Genomic DNA, 16260 nt, shown 5'->3' with positions numbered 1-16260 from the left:
AAGATGGTTTTAACCCGATGGTTTTAACGAGATGGTTTTAACAAGATGGTTTTAACAAGATGGTTTTAACGTGATGTTTTTAACGAGATGGTTTTAACAAGATGGTTTTAACGTGATGTTTTTAACAAGATGGGTTTAACAAGATGGTTTTAACGTGATGTTTTTAACAAGATGGGTTTACCAAGATGGTTTTAACGTGATGTTTTTAACAAGATGGTTTTAACAAGATGGTTTTAACAAGATGGTTTTAACGTGAGGTTTTTAACAAGATGGTTTGAACAAGATGGTTTTAAAGTGATGTTTTTAACAAGATGGTTTTAACCAGATGGTTTTAACGTGATGTTTTTAACGAGATGGTTTTAACAAGATGGTTTTAACGTGATGTTTTTAACAAGATGGTTTTAACCCGATGGTTTTATCGTGATGTTTTTAACAAGATGGTTTTAACCCGATGGTTTTAACGAGATGGTTTTAACAAGATGGTTTTAACGTGATGTTTTTAACAAGATGGGTTTACCAAGATGGTTTTAACGTGATGTTTTTAACAAGATGGTTTTAACAAGATGGTTTTAACAAGATGGTTTTTAACAAGATGGTTTTAACTTGATGTTTTTAACAAGATGGTTTTAACCAGATGGTTTTAACGTGATGTTTTTAACAAGATGGTTTTAACCAGATGGTTTTAACGTGATGTTTTTAACAAGATGGTTTTAACTTGATGGTTTTAACGTGATGTTTTTAACAAGATGGTTTTAACTTGATGTTTTTAACAAGATGGTTTTAACCAGATGGTTTTAACAAGATGGTTTTAACGTGATGTTTTTAACAAGATGGTTTTAACAAGATGGTTTTAACGTGATGTTTTTAACTTGATGTTTTTAACAAGATGGTTTTAACCTGATGGTTTTAACAAGATGGTTTTAAAGTGATGTTTTTAACAAGATGGTTTTAACCCGATGGTTTTATCGTGATGTTTTTAACAAGATGGTTTTAACCCGATGGTTTTAACGAGATGGTTTTAACAAGATGGTTTTAACAAGATGGTTTTAACCAGATGGTTTTAACGTGATGTTTTTAACAAGATGGTTTTAACAAGATGGTTTTAACGTGATGTTTTTAACAAGATGGTTTTAACAAGACGGTTTTAACAAGATTTTTTACGTGATTTTTATAACGGGATGTTTTTTACAAGATGTTTTTAACAAGATGTTTTTAACAAGATTTTTTACGTGATTGTTATAACGTGATGTTTTTTACGAGATGTTTTTTATGTGATGTTTATAACGTAATGTTTTTAACAAGATGTTTTTAACAAGATTTTTTATGTGATTTTTATAACATGATATTTTTTTACAAGATGTTTTTAACAAGATATTTTTAACAAGATTTTTTACGTGATTGTTATAACGTGATGTTTTTTACGAGATGTTTTTTGTGTGATGTTTATAACGTAATGTTTTTAACAAGATAGTTTTAACAAGATTTTTTATGCGATTTTTATAACGTGATGTTTTTTACGTGATGTTTATAACGTGACGTTTTTTACGTGATGTTTTTAACAAGAATTTTTACGTGATTTTCATAACGTCATGTTTTTTACGTGATGTTTATAATGTGATGTTTTTTACGTGATGTTTTTAACAAGATGTTTTTAATAAGATGTTTTTAACAAGATTTTTTACGTGATGTTTTTTACGTGATGTTTTGACGTGATGTTTTTAACAAGATGTTTTCAACGAGATGTTTTTACGTATCAGAGCCGCGCGGAGAGGCTGAGGACGGTGGAATCCACCCGACTGTCCACCCTGGAGTCCTGGCAGGCTGACGCCATCAAGAGCGTGTGGAAGGACGGCGGCATTCAGAAGTGTTACCACCGCAGGAGGGAGTTCCAGCTGTCCGACTCCGCCAAATAGTAAGAACACTTCATGATTTTCTCATGATTCTCTTTTTACATTGGTTTTTCATTTAAGTTTCTGAACAGTGCAACCAAACCCCCTACCAATATAAAACATCGCTCCAACGGGAAAAAAAAATAAATAAAAAAAAAAAATATATATATATATATATATATATATACGTGTATATGTATATATATATATAATTATCTCATTTAAATAAGCTATTTAATTTTGGTACACTTAAATCATGTTGAAATAACTGTGCAGACTTGCCTTAGTTTATATCAGTTGATATTTTCATTTATTTATTTATTTATTTATTTATTTATTTATTTATTTATTTATTTATTTATTTATTTATTTATTTATTTAATTTGGCACATTTAGACCATGAAATAATTAATTACTATGAATACTGAGATAATGAAAAAAACAATTACATTTTTTTTTAACTTTAAACAATTTAAACAATTAAACTCTGATGTCTAGAACCTGACTACACACCCGTACTAAGATGTGAAAGTGGATGTAATGTTTTTGAACAGTTATCTGAGTGACCTGGAGCGGATCACGGCGCCGGGGTACCTCCCCACCCTGCAGGACATCTTACGGGTCCGGGTTCCCACCACCGGCATCATCGAGTACCCGTTTGACCTCTCCAAGGTTGTGTTCAGGTGAGAGGAGGAAGAGAAAACCTCTTCTATTAACTCACTTCTTTTACTCTTTTTTTACAATTAAAGTTCAGAAACTATGTGAAGCAAGGAGTCGGAGGTGTTTGGAGGATCCTTTCTTTGTTGTCTTTTTATTTGCATTTTTCCTTCGCCATCCAAGCTGGTTATGTTTTCATCTGCGTGTATTTATTTCTTGATGTGTACTTTACCAACTTTTCACAAAAACTTCTCACCCAAATTACATGAAATCTTCAGGGATGATTTGTCATCATCAAGGACCAATCCATTAGATTCTGAGACGTTAATGACTAAATGTTTCAGAATAAATCCCCAAAAACTGTGAAAAAACTTCCCATACAAAGTGGATGAGAGAGGTTCCTCATAGAGGAGATCAAAGAAGATCAAAGAAGAAGTCTGTTGCCATGGAGACGTGGCTTTCGCAAAAACTATTCACCCGAATTGCACGATATTTTCAGAGATGATCTTTCATCATCCAAGGATGGTTCCAATGAATATTGAGAGCAATTCGGTCAAATGTCAAGGTTAAGGTCACAAAAAGGTCAAAACATATTTTTGTCAGTTTTAATTTGACGTCAACCCAATGCCAACATTTCCAGTTTTCATTTCTCTGTCCTCTGATAGGCCACATGATGCAGTGACCTCATCACCCTGGTTGGGGCTATGTTCAGATTGCTGTCACTTTCCGGAGTAACTGTTCGGTTTTGCAATAATATTGACATTTTCATCCTGTATTGACTATATTGACTTTAAAGGTTTTTATGGCACTATTTGACCAGCCGGCCCACTCAAGATGAAACTGGACATGTGCAGAAGAAACATTTACTATTTATGGCTGTGGCGTGTGTGTGCAGTAGCAGCATTTCAGAAAAGTTGTGTTTTTAAAAAAGTTTCACCCTGCGAGCCATTTTTAGAACGTCGTGTTTTCAGTGGCTCCGAGCGCCGTTGCCGTGGAAACGGAGCCTGACTGACATAACCTCATAAGTAATCTTAAAAAGACGTCCTGGGTTTTGCTCAGTTGCAACGCCGCCACTCGTGTTGGTATTTCTATGTTGAGGTGTGTGTCAGTGACGGTGTCGTGCGTCTCCAGGATGGTGGACGTTGGCGGCCAGCGTTCGGAGAGGAGGAAGTGGATCCACTGCTTCGAGTGCGTCACCTCCGTCATCTTCCTGGCGGCCATCAGCGAGTACGACCAGGTCCTGTTCGAGAGCGAGACCGAAGTACGTCCCGCAACCGAAAGCCTGGACGATCCCCCGGTGGCGCCTGACTTTGTTTTCTCACCGCGGCTGCACCTCCTCTTTCAGAACCGACTGTGTGAGAGTCTGGCCTTGTTCAAGACCATCCTGACCTGTTCCTGGTTCCAGGAGGCCTCCACCATCCTCTTCCTCAACAAGAAGGACCTGCTGGAGGAGAAGATCACACAGTCTCACCTGGAAACGTACTTTCCACGATACACCGGTAAAACACCTCCACCTTCACTCTGCACATTAGAAACCTGTTCATGTTCTCCTGCGTTCTACATGTCGGGTGATAAATGATGAAACTCTGCTCTTGTTTGCTCCTTTAGAGTTTACATCCAACGACTCTGTTTATTAGACTGAAATATTTATTGATTATTCGTGATATGTTCAAGCCAATGCGGTGTGAGTATTTACTGCTTTATGCATAAACTAGTTAAATTAAAAACAGGAATAAATTGAATATCTCATGAAATATTGATAATAATGATAATGATAGCTGTGCCACAACAAAAAATCACTAAAATCTGAGAATAGATTTCAGAATCAAACTGTTTACGTGTTCTCTACATAAACATCCTTTACGGGTCGTTTCATTTGTCGACTCCCGACTGCCGATCACTGGATTTAAAAAGTTCCTGAGTTCGAATCTTAAAAAGGACGAGTTATATTACAGACGATAAAAACTTTATGAGGCCTTTAATAGCCAAAGCAACGCTAAAAAAAATAGGCATTAGTCGCATCTTTTTTCATGGTGAATCAGACAAAACAGACAAGATTTATGCTGTATAAATATATATATATATATATATATATATATATATATATATATATATATATATATATAATATAAGTATTAATGCTGTCAATCGATTAAAAAAAATTGTAATGAATAATTATAATTCCACAATTTCCTGAAATTAATTGCTTTTTGAAAGCACTGCTACTCCGGGTATTACTACTACTACTACTATTACTACTATTACTATTACGGTATTTGTATTTGTGTATGGGCATCACTATTTGGTGCATGGTGCAAAACGAAACTTTTTGGAAATGTTTGGGTTCCAGCATCACTGGTGTGTTAAACCTCTTTAGCATGTAGCATGTAGCATGTAGCATGTAGCATGTAGCATGGAGCATGTAGCATGGAGCATGTAGCACGGCTCAAAGTAAAATCCTCCCCTGACATCAGCCGGAACTCTGCTGGTCCAAATGTCTCTGGTGATGAAGTTGCTGGTGTTGTACCAACTATCTTCCTCCTCCTCTTGATATTTTCTCAGAACTTTATTTACTGTCTGTCGTACTTTTGTCGTTCTCATTAATACTATTATAGAATCTCAGAACCGTGGACATCGCTCACAACCTCTTGTCTACCTGCCAGTGACGTTGCCGACTTACATCACATAATACTCACCGAGTTGTGTTGGGGGTCTTAAATGAGAAGTACTCCATGCAGTATCGGGCATGATACTGATACCCGATACTGGTATCGGTGCCTCTCTAATACAAGTTCCTCTGTGCCCAGCTCGGATTTGACTGAGTTGTGAAATGTCCAGACATAACTAGAAACTGAGATGGGAGAGTATTCAGGCTGTGTCGATTCTTCTGGATCAAAACTGCAGGGAAATGTAAAACTCTGCTGATACTCTGCAGTGGGAGTATCAGCAGTGTGGTTCTGGAACAAAAACTCGTCCAGACACCGAGAGGACGTCGAAAACATCAACTGTTGACACCATGTAATACTCCCCGGGTTGTATCTGGGATCTTTTATGAGTACGGGTACAAATACCTTGTGCAGTATTGGACCTGGTACTAGTATCAGTATCGGTGTATCCCTCATCCATTTACAGTCAATGAACCTCTATGCCAGGGGTGGGAATTCCTGGTCCTGGAGGGCTGCAGCCCTGCATGTTTTCCATGTCTCCCTGCTCAAACACACCTGAGTTGTCATGATGAGGCTCTGCAGAAAGCTTGATGACGAGCCAATACTTGCTGTCAGCTGTCTTGATGTATGTTGTGAAAAGCTACCGAGGAGTATTAAATGAAGTGCCCCCTGTGATTCTAACGTATCAGACCCGATACTGGTATCGATATCGGTATCGGTATCGGTATCGGTATCGGTATCGGTATCGGTATCGGTATCGGTATCGGTATCGGTATCGGTGCATCCCTAGTCTGTTTACAGTGAAAGAACCCCCTCTGATCCTTAACACCTCTCCCTCCCGCAGGACCGAAGCGAGACGCCAAAGCGGCAGGGAAGTTCATCTTGGGGCTGTACCAGGAGCTGCACACGGGTCACCACCAGCCGCTCTACAGCCACTTCACCTGCGCCACCGACACCGAGAACATCCGGGTGGTGTTTGGTGCCGTGAAGGACACGCTCTTCAGAGACAACCTGAAGAAGTTCAACCTGCAGTGATCCTGGAGGACCACTACTACACGTAGAAACAAAACAATGGCGCGCCAGTTAATCACACTGAGAAGAGAGTTGTTTTTAAAACTATGGAGTATCACTAAGCAGCATTAGGCCCCGTTTACACTGCAACCATTTCAGGTGAAAACGCAAGAATATTTGTTGCATTTTGGGGGTTGGTTACACGATAACGGAGTCACTGAAGACGTAACTTTTGGAAAAAGGCTACCAAGGCGGAACTTTTTGAAGGAGCTTTCGCTATGTCTCCATAGAAACGGGGCAAGATGCAACTTTCAATAAAATGCTCAGTCTCCGTGGAAACGGGGTAAACAGCAACTTCACGAAAACATTTAAACTCAGTTTCCATGGAAATGGAGTGAAAAGTAACTTTCCTAAATTGTGCCGACTCCATGGAAACAGGAGAAAACGTGACCTTTTGAGAACGCTGCTACTGCACATGTGCACCATGGTCGTAGTAACTAGTTCCTCTACACATGATCAGTAAAGCAAAGTTTCCTCTGTGGTGTCATGACTCCCAGTCCATATTTTGCTGGACTTTTATTTTGACAGTCAACGTAATAACAATCTAACTTGGTGGTTTTATTGTGACAGTCACCGTGATAACAATCCAACTTAGTAGTTTTATTTTGACAGTCACCGTAATAACAATCCAACTTGGTGGTTTTATTTTGAAAGTCACCGTAATAACAATCCAACTTGGCGGTTTTATTTTGACAGTCACCGTAATAACAATCCAACATGGTGGTTTTATTTTGACAGTCACCGTAATAACAATCCAACTTGGCGGTTTTATTTTGACAGTCACCGTAATAACAATCCAACTTGGTGGTTTTATTTTGACAGTCACCGTAATAACAATCCAACTTGGCAGTTTTATTTTGACAGTCACCGTAATAACAATCCAGCTTGGTGGTTTTATTTTGACAGTCACCGTAATAACAATCCAACTTGGCGGTTTTATTTTGACAGTCACTGTAATAATAATCCAACTTGGTGGTCTGTCCTCTAGAAAGTCCGTGTTCTCCTTGTTAATGTTTAGAGCTCATTATTCTCTGCTGCGTGCGTGCGTGCGTGCGTGCGTGCGTGCGTGCGTGCGTGCGTGCGTGCGTGCGTGCGTGCGTGCGTGCGTGCGTGCGTGCGTGCGTGCGTGTGTGTGTGTGTGCTCTTTCAGTAGTAAAACTAACAGCAGCGCCCACTAGTGGCCCAGCATGCTCACTACATCGGTTTCAAACTGTTGCCCTCCAGACATGAAAACCTTCTGAACTGTAAACGTGAACATTAATAAACGGACCTCAGACAATCTTATCTATGAGGAATGTAACAGCTCTGCGAGGAGGAAGTGAACCGACAGCCTGCTGATAACGGGTCAAAGATCTCTGTAGCCTTTGGAACGACTGTTTCTCTTTGTCCCTGAAAACAAACATTAAAAGATCTAAGATGTGTTTCCAAGCAGTGTGCTCTTCCTCCTGTTGTCGGTGCTGATCCCCCTGACCTCCTCTGAAAGGATCATTGACTGACACCTCCACATCCAACAGCCTCCACCTTTGAACCAAACAGATTGACGGTGTTCTGACAGGACGTTAGGGGCTGCTGGACCGGCAGGAGGAGTAAAGATCGTCTTGGTATCACCTGATTGGTTCTGCTGGGCGGCTGAGGCGTTGCTCAAGGGTTGAGGAATTCACAGCCCAGGCAGAACACTATCTGATGTTTGCTTTGGATTGGAGACCGTTCTGTGAATATTATCTGCTGTCACCTCCTCCGTCCCCCGAGGGTTAACACACACACACACACACACACACACACACACACACACACACACACACACACACACACACACACACACACACACACACACACACACACACACAGCCGCTTGCAGCAGGTGATCGCCCTTATTTGGTAGTGGCCCTGGTCATGTGACCACAAAATGGTGGAAGCTGCGAGCCGCTGGTGAGAAGAGCATCTCGAGGCAGCGAGCAGGAAGCAGGAACGCAGGAGGACTGAGACTCCCAGCAGTGGTGAGTACGACGCCTCGACACCGCCAGACATTAAGAGAGGAGGAAACAGGAAGATGGCTTGGTTGTGTTTTCATACAGGAAGCTAAGGGGGGGGGGGGGGGGAGGGGTCAGGCTGTCATCAGCACCGAGATCCAGGGGATCTAAAGCAGCTCGAGCATCATCATCATCCTCATCATCATCCTCGTCCTCATCCTCATCTTGAGAGGATAACCTGCCTTTTATTATCATCGCGTCTGTGTTTATCTGAGGAGGATGGGGTGGGGGAGGGGAGGAAACACTGAGTCGTCAGCATGATTGTTACCGTACAGGAAAAAATCATGCATCACCCCCCCCCCCACACACACACACCCCCTGCTGCTGCCACCATCATCACAACCCCCCCCCCCCCCCCCCCCCCCTCCTCCCCTTCCAGAGCAGCGAGGAACCAGGATGCTTCTCTCATTCGTGACTTGCTGCAAATTCACACTGAGGCGAGCACTCACATTCAATTTGAATCAGCAGCACTGGAGGAGGAGGAGGAAGAGGAAGAGGAGGAGGAAGAGGGGGAAGAGGGGGAAGAGGGGGAAGAGAGGGAAGAGAGGGAAGAAGAGGAGGTTGTCATGATGTAACAACCAGTGCTCCCTCCTTCCTCCCCCCACTGCTCGTCCTCATCCTCCTCCTCCTCTGGGAACACTCACAAGGGAAACTGACCTTTGACCTCCCTTGTGCCTCCTCCCCCCTCTGCCAGGAGAACCGGCCCAGTCCCACCGAGGGTTACTGGGTTTTTCAGATTGGGCTCTCTGTTCAAACCAAAGTTGCCCACAAGGGGGCGCAACCCCAAATCAAGAGGTTTTGATTGTGGTCAACACAGGAAGCTGACGTCATAAACCCGCTCTGTGAACGTAGCCGCTAACCGCTAACGGAACAAGTTTAAACTCTGAACCGCGCGTGTGTGTGTGTGTGTGTGTGTGTGTGTGTGTGTGTGTGTGTGTGTGTGTGTTTGTGTGTATTTGACCAACTTTCTGCACTAACTTCACCCGCATTGCCATCTTCAGGGATGATTTGTTATCCTTCCATTAGATTTTGGGACGTTAACGATGAAGCGTTTCTGAATCAATCCTAAAAACAGTGAAAAGATCTCATGGCAGGTTTCAGATTCAGTTTCACGCTGATCTGCCGGTCAGAAGCGTAACGACCCTCTGAGGAGAACGATTCTTCCCCTCAGGTCCTCCGGCGGATGGACATGAGCTCTGAGGGCGGCGACGGCCGACCAGGTGAGACGAGTCAACGCTGAAGTGTCAGTCGTCCCGCGGCAGCGCAGGAGGGTAATTCTGTGTTTAATCTCCTCCAGTCCCTCCCACCTCGCTGCCCCTGCAGGGCGGCGGCGGCGGCGGCGCCCAGAGGAAGAAGCTATCGGCGCCTCGCATCAGTTTATCGCTGGACCAGAGCGAGGACGACCTCGGCGAGACGCCGGACGACTTGGACATCAATGTGGACGACCTGGACACTCCGGAGGAGGGGGATTACCTGGACTACACCGACCATGAAATGGACTGGGACGGTGGGTCACACAGAGGTCACACTAAAGTCACGACCCCCGTTGACTGGGAGGAGATTAAATTATGGAGGAATTTAAAAACTATTGTATGAATAGATAATCTCAGAATGTTGAATATAAAGCAACTTTTCTTTTTTCTCCTCTAACATCAGGTTATAGCGCATCTTCCTCCTCTGACATCAGATTATAGAGCATCTTCCTCCTCTAACGTCAGATTATAAAGCATCATCCTCCACTGACATCAGATTATAGCGCATCTTTCTCCTCTAACATCCAGATTATAGAGCATCTTCTTCATCTAACATCGGATTATAGAGCATTTCCTCCCCTAACATCCAGATCATAGGGCATCTTCTTCCTCCAATATCCAGATTACAGATCTTCCTCCTCTAAATTCAGATTATAGAGCATCTTCCACCTCTACCATAGATTATAGAGCATTGTCCTCCTCTAACATCAGATTATAGAGTACCTTCCTCCCCTAACACCCAGATGATAGAGCATCTTCCTCATCTAATGTCAGATTATGGAGCATCTTCCTCCTCTGACACCAGATTATAGTGCATATTCCTCATCTAACGTCAGATTATAGAGCATATTCCTCCTCTAAGACCCACATCACAGGGCATCTTCTTCCTCCAATATCCAGATTATAGAGCATCTTCCTCCTATAACATCAGATTATAGAGCATGTTCTTCCTCTAATATCAGATTATAGAGCACCATCCTCTTATAAAATCAGATTATAGAGCTTCTTCCTCACTAACATCTAGGTTATAGAGCATCTTCCTCCTCTAACATACAGATTATAGTGCATCTTCCTCTTATAAAATCAGATTATAAAGCATCTTCCTCCTATAACATCACAATATAGAGCACCCCATTCCCCCATCATCAGATTATAGAGCATCCTCCTCCTATAACATCAGATTATAGAGCATTTTCTTTCTATAAAATCAGATTATAAAGCAGTTTACTCCTCTAACGTCAGATTATAGAGCATCTTCCTCCTCTAACATTCACTGACTGCTTTTTTTGGACAGTTGATTAAACTTACTATAACGAAAATACTTCAACTCATCTGAGAATTTCTTTGAACTTGATTTATTTGTTAAAACAACTAAAACTCTTTTTTGTGTTAAACTGCGTTCATGCAAATTAGTTGGTTCCATCAGGTTTTACGGGTTAATTTTTGCACAATATTCCCACGATTCAATAAAGAATGTATATCTTTCTTCAGTCTCTCAAAATCACAAAAATTCGTTGCATTTTTCTTCCTCTATATTGTACTCTGGTAGATTACTACATAGAATATTACACTGGTATACAATATTGCATAACATTTGCAGAATCCCCTTTTGAAGATTGTGTTTATTTAAAAAAACCCACGTCACAATAATTCAAAACAACAGTTCAGTCTTGAAAGCGTTTCCATGAGCGTCCTGCTGCAGGCTCCCATTAGAACTGCAGCAGTGTCACAGTGACTCATTGTCACATCCTGTTTGTTTCCTGTCAGATCCCGCCGCGGCCAATAGGAGCGGGCCGAGTGACCCCTACGCCAGCATCCCGACGTACAGCGCCGAGGAGGAGCGGCAGGATGGCCGGCTGTGGCGGGCGGTGGTCATCGGGGAGCAGGAGCACCGCATCAACATGAAGGTCATCGAGCCCTACATGAGGGTCGTCTCCCACGGAGGTCAGTCCGCCCACCGTTTACCACACCGAGCCCGGCGCTCGCCACACCCGCTGCTCGCCACACCCGACTCTCGCCACACCCGACTCTCGCCACACCCGCTGCTCGCAACACCCGACGCTCGCCACACCCGCTGCTCGCAACACCCGGCGCTCGCCACACCAGCTGCTCGCCACACCCGACGCTCGCCACACCCGCTGCTCGCAACACCCAACGCTCGCCACACCCGCTGCTTGCCACACCCGCTGCTCGCCACACCCAACGCTCGCCACACCCGACGCTCGCCACACCCGCTGCTCGCAACACCCGCTGCTCGCCACACCCGGCACTCGCCACACCCGCTGCTCGCCACACCCGGCGCTCGCCACACCCGCCGCTCGCAACACCCGCCGCTCGCCACACCCGCCGCTCGCCACACCCGCTGCTCACAACACCTGGCGCTCGCCAAGCCCGGCCCTCGCCACGCCTGCCGCTCACCACGTCCGGCGCTCACAACACCCGGCAAACAGAGGAAAACCCCATTTTCAACACTCAGATTCTGCCTCCTTGGAAACAGCGGGAAAATGCAACTTTCTGAAAATGGTTCCAAAGGTGGAACTTTTTTAAAAATGCTCCAACTCTGTCTCCATGGAAACGAGGGAAAGCTTTCTGACAATGGTCTGACTCCGCCTGCGTAAATGGAGGAAAGTGCAACTTTTTGAAAATGTTCTGAATCTGTTGCTATGGAAACAGAGGAAAAACGCAATTTAAAAAAAAAGTCAATAAAAATAAGGCTCGCATTCCATCTCTGTGGAAACCGCAAGAAAAATTTTACTTTTTGAAAACAGTTCCAAAGGTGGAACTTTTTGAAAATGCTCTGTCTCCATGGAAACTGGGAAAACATTGTTGATATTCAGAGCATATTGTCCTCTGCTCCAGGTGTGTGTGATTTTATTACAAAAACAAACAATATCGCCAACTTGTGGCCTGGCAGGCTAACTACATTGTTTTCATTACTTCTGCCATTGCCGTGTAAATGTGAAACTTTTCTGCGATGAACGATGTGTTTTCACTTGAAGCCTTGCAGAGTAAACTTGGCCTAACGTTAACGTCCACCCCAGTTCATGTGAACATTAAACCAATATTATTAAAGGTGATTTTCTAATAAGTGTGTTCAGGGAAATTGGTAAATCCTATGAAAATAGTTGTTGAAGGACATTTCTAGACATCAGCAACATTAAAAGACAATTATACGAGCAAATCTCTGGAAAAGTGGCTTCAAATGGATTCAAATCAGACGTATTTTACCATTTCTCCTTGATAAAATTTGTTTTAATGCCTCTTAAGAATTGTTTATGTAAAAGAAATATGACTAATCTTATATGTATAAAAAAAGTTTTGTTTGCTGATGTTTTATTCACATGATGTTTTACGTGTAGAAATTGTAACATTTCTAAGATAAATGCATATTTCAAGAGCCCTGGCTGGGAATAGGAGCTTCTTAATCAGACCTACACAAGAAATACTGAAAAAAAAGAACAAATCTACCGATGAGTACAACAGTTGAAACTGAAAGAATTAGACTGGTCATGTGAAGGTTAAAAACAGTTCATTTGGTAATGGAGATATGTTTTGGAGGCTGAGGATGATGCAGTGGTACAGGAACGTTGCAGCAGGCGACCGTCAGGGAAACACGGCTGAAGTGGAAAATGTCAGAAAAAAAAACCTCCACCATGGAGCTAAAAGCCTGAGGTGACAATCTGAAACTGTGAAAGATTCAGTTTGCTGTCAAATAATACATAAAAGCCAAAAATTCTCACATGCAAAAAAAAAAAGAAAAGTCAAATTTTGGTATTTTTAGCTTGAAAGAAGTGATGAAATATTAAAAGGATTGTGTTGTTGAGGTGTGGAGCGTGGAACCCTCCAGCCGTTCAGCAGGAAGCTGCAGGCTGAAGGAGTCAGGAGTGGATCAGAAGAGAGACGACGGTGATCTGAGAGGTGGAGTGAGAGGAAGCAGGACGGACAGAGAAAAGAAACATCCTCAGATAAATCCAACTTCACCATTCATCACACTCTGACCACTGTGTTCTTTTAAAGGTTACTATGGGAACGGTGTGAACGCCATCATAGTGTTTGCAGCCTGTTTCTTGCCCGACAGTGACCGTGAGGATTACCATGAAATCATGGAGAACCTCTTTCTGTGAGTATCCTGCTGCAGCCACACACACTTTTCTATATATTCAAAAAAAAATACAAATAATTAGTTAATTTGCAGCCTCACTAATGAAGTCAATTTGATTTATTCAGGTTTCTACATCCTGAGTTCATCTTGCTGAAACCAAATAACATCTGAAATCTTAGAAACACAATGAAGATATGATGTTTATTATCTTCGCCAAGGAAAGTTACAGAGAAGGTTTTGTTTTTGGCTGTGGATTGATTGATTGATTTATTTATTGGTTTGTTTGTATGTATTTATTTTACCAAGTTTTTGCCAAAAGTACTCACCCGAATCCTCAGGGATGATTCTTCATCATCAAGGATCAATCATTACATTTTGTGACGTTAACAACAAATAAATCCCAACAAACTGTGAATAACTGTCCCATACAAAGTGGAGGAGATCAAAGGAGATCAAAGGAGATCAAATGAGATCAAAGGAGATCAGCGTCTGTTGCCCTGCTCAGCGTTTCACAGTGATGTAGCTACCTGACAGGCTAGTTATCATTGATATGAGCTAATGGCTAACATGCTAGCCATGCTAACTCAGTTCCACAAACAAATGTGGTGTTGGTGAAGGTCTGCTCTACCGACTGTAGCTCTGTTTTTTTTTTAAAATATTCTCCAGTTTGTTGTTTGTAGTTTGGTTGCAGGGCGATGATGTCATAATTAGGTGTTTCAAGTGAAAACATGTCGTTTTTTTGTTTTTACAGACAAAAGCTAAATCTTTCTTTGATAATCAGGAACCATCAAAAGTGTTGTTTTCTAATTGTATATTGGACTACACGTCTTTAGTTCTTCTGCAGGTCGTGCGAATATACCAACGCATACCATAAGCAACCACTAGGTGTCACTGTACAACCACAGAATGCTGCTACAATTCTTTCATGATCACCTCCGTGACTGAGTGACATCAAGCTCCATGAAGAATTATGAGTTGTGAGAGTTTGAGGGAGGAGAAGGCAGAGAACCTGTTAGCGTTTCAGTTCAGCTGAAAAAAAACAAACATTTAGATGAATAAAACAAAAACATAGAAACACAGAAACAACCCAATAACACACAACCTCTAACTGTTCTTCTGGCGAGAGAGAGAAAGAGAGAGAGAGAGAGAGAGAGAGAGAGAGAGAGAGAGAGAGAGAGGGGAAGAGAGAGGGATGGGGAGGGAGGGGGAGAGAGAGAGAGAGAGGGAGGGATGGAGAGAGAGAGAGAGAGAGAGAGAGGGAGGGGGAGAGAGAGGGAGAGAGAGAGAGTGAGAGAGAGAGAGAGAGAGAGAGAGAGAGGATCAGTGAATTACAGCAAAAATACACAAATACTGAGGGTTTTACCTCTGCTCATAAAGTATTTGCTGATTGTGGTTGTGAGGAGAGATTTTCCTCTGAGGACGACTGGTCGGCCCCGGAGGGCAGAGTTACGTGATGCACCTGAACGCATCACCATGTATTGTTGGTATGAAGCTGGTTTACCAGTAAAAATCCACCAATCAGCCTCGTTGTTCAAGCCGTCGGGTTCAAAGTGTGAAACAAGTAGCGGCTGACAGTCTGGACATGAGGAAAAGTTTCAGTACGCTAGAAAAACATCCCTGTACACTGAGGGGTCAAATTTAAAAGTGCCGGTACTGCGTACCGGTGCATACTAACCACTTGAAGCACTGATTATAATGAATATACATTAGATAAATATATGTTATCTACTCACATTTTATTTAAAAACGTTTTGGAAACAGAGCCTAAACTTTGTTATTGGGTTATTTATTTGTTCATCAAAGTGTATGTATTTATTGTATAATAATGACTGTTATTTTACTTTTTGGATTTAAATTCAGTTAAAAACTAACTCGTGCTAGTACCATACGGTGATTTTAGAAGTTTTACAAATGATCAGGACTCCTTGTACTTCTACTCTTGCCAGGCATTTTATGAAGGTTATGACCTTTTCTTTCCCCCAAACACATATTTTTCCTGAATTTAATTTCCCAGAATAACTTTAGATGACCTCGAGAGAGTGTGTGTGTGTGTTGTGATGAAGTACTGTGTTAAAATCTGTAAAAGAGAAGCAAAAAACACACATTACTACTTTCATGGTTGTTCAAGTTTTCAAATCTTTCTGTTTGCAATTTGCATGTTCTCCTTTTTATCTCCCCATGTTCTCCCTGTTTTCTCCCTGTGTTCTCCCCATGTTCTCTCTTTGTTCTCCCATGGTTCTCCTTGTGCTCTCCCCATGTTCTCTCTTTGTTCTCCCTTTGTTCTCTCTTTGTTCTCCCTGTGTTCTCCCCGTGTTCTCTCTTTGTTCTCCCGCCGTTTCCCCCGTGTTCTCCCCATGTTCTCCCTGTTTTCTCCCTGTGTTCTCCCCATGTTCTCTCTTTGTTCTCCCATGGTTCTCCTTGTGCTCTCCCCATGTTCTCTCTTTGTTCTCCCTTTGTTCTCTCTTTGTTCTCCCTGTGTTCTCCCCGTGTTCTCTCTTTGTTCTCCCGCCGTTTTCCCCGTGTTCTCCCCATGTTCTCCCTGTTTTCTCCCTGTGTTCTCCCCATGTTCTCTCTTTGTTCTCCCATGGTTCT

The 16260-nt window shown here is 42.4% G+C and overlaps 2 protein-coding genes across 3 annotated transcripts in view; both read left to right on the top strand.

Moving 5' to 3' along the window:
- Positions 1-7713, top strand: part of LOC308117434 (guanine nucleotide-binding protein subunit alpha-14-like) — a 28890-nt gene extending 21177 nt beyond the window's left edge. The window contains exons 3-8 of one of the 2 annotated variants that reach the window (XR_013935834.1): positions 1758-1912; positions 2444-2572; positions 3678-3807; positions 3892-4045; positions 6057-6355; positions 6526-7709. Coding sequence is in view for 1 of the 2 variants with exons in the window: in XM_080476305.1 (XP_080332431.1) it covers positions 1758-1912; positions 2444-2572; positions 3678-3807; positions 3892-4045; positions 6057-6247 (759 nt within the window). In the remaining variant the exon portion in view is untranslated. Of the gene's footprint in view, positions 1-1757; positions 1913-2443; positions 2573-3677; positions 3808-3891; positions 4046-6056 lie in introns of both variants that reach the window. The other variant, XM_080476305.1, reaches the window with a different exon arrangement.
- A 408-nt stretch (positions 7714-8121) lies between these two features.
- The window catches only part of prune2 (prune homolog 2 with BCH domain), a 14065-nt gene continuing 5926 nt past the window's right edge, over positions 8122-16260 (top strand). Inside the window, exons 1-5 of the mRNA XM_080476384.1 lie at positions 8122-8280; positions 9485-9533; positions 9611-9820; positions 11334-11510; positions 13584-13686. Coding sequence (XP_080332510.1) covers positions 9497-9533; positions 9611-9820; positions 11334-11510; positions 13584-13686 — 527 coding nt within the window. The 5' untranslated portion in view covers positions 8122-8280; positions 9485-9496. The remainder of the gene's footprint in view (positions 8281-9484; positions 9534-9610; positions 9821-11333; positions 11511-13583; positions 13687-16260) is intronic.

Source organism: Lipophrys pholis (genome assembly GCF_963383615.2).
Source record: "Lipophrys pholis genome assembly, chromosome: 12".
NCBI lineage: Eukaryota > Metazoa > Chordata > Actinopteri > Blenniiformes > Blenniidae > Lipophrys > Lipophrys pholis.
Note: the sequence above shows the minus strand (reverse complement) of the source record. Positions and strands in the feature narration are given on the sequence as shown.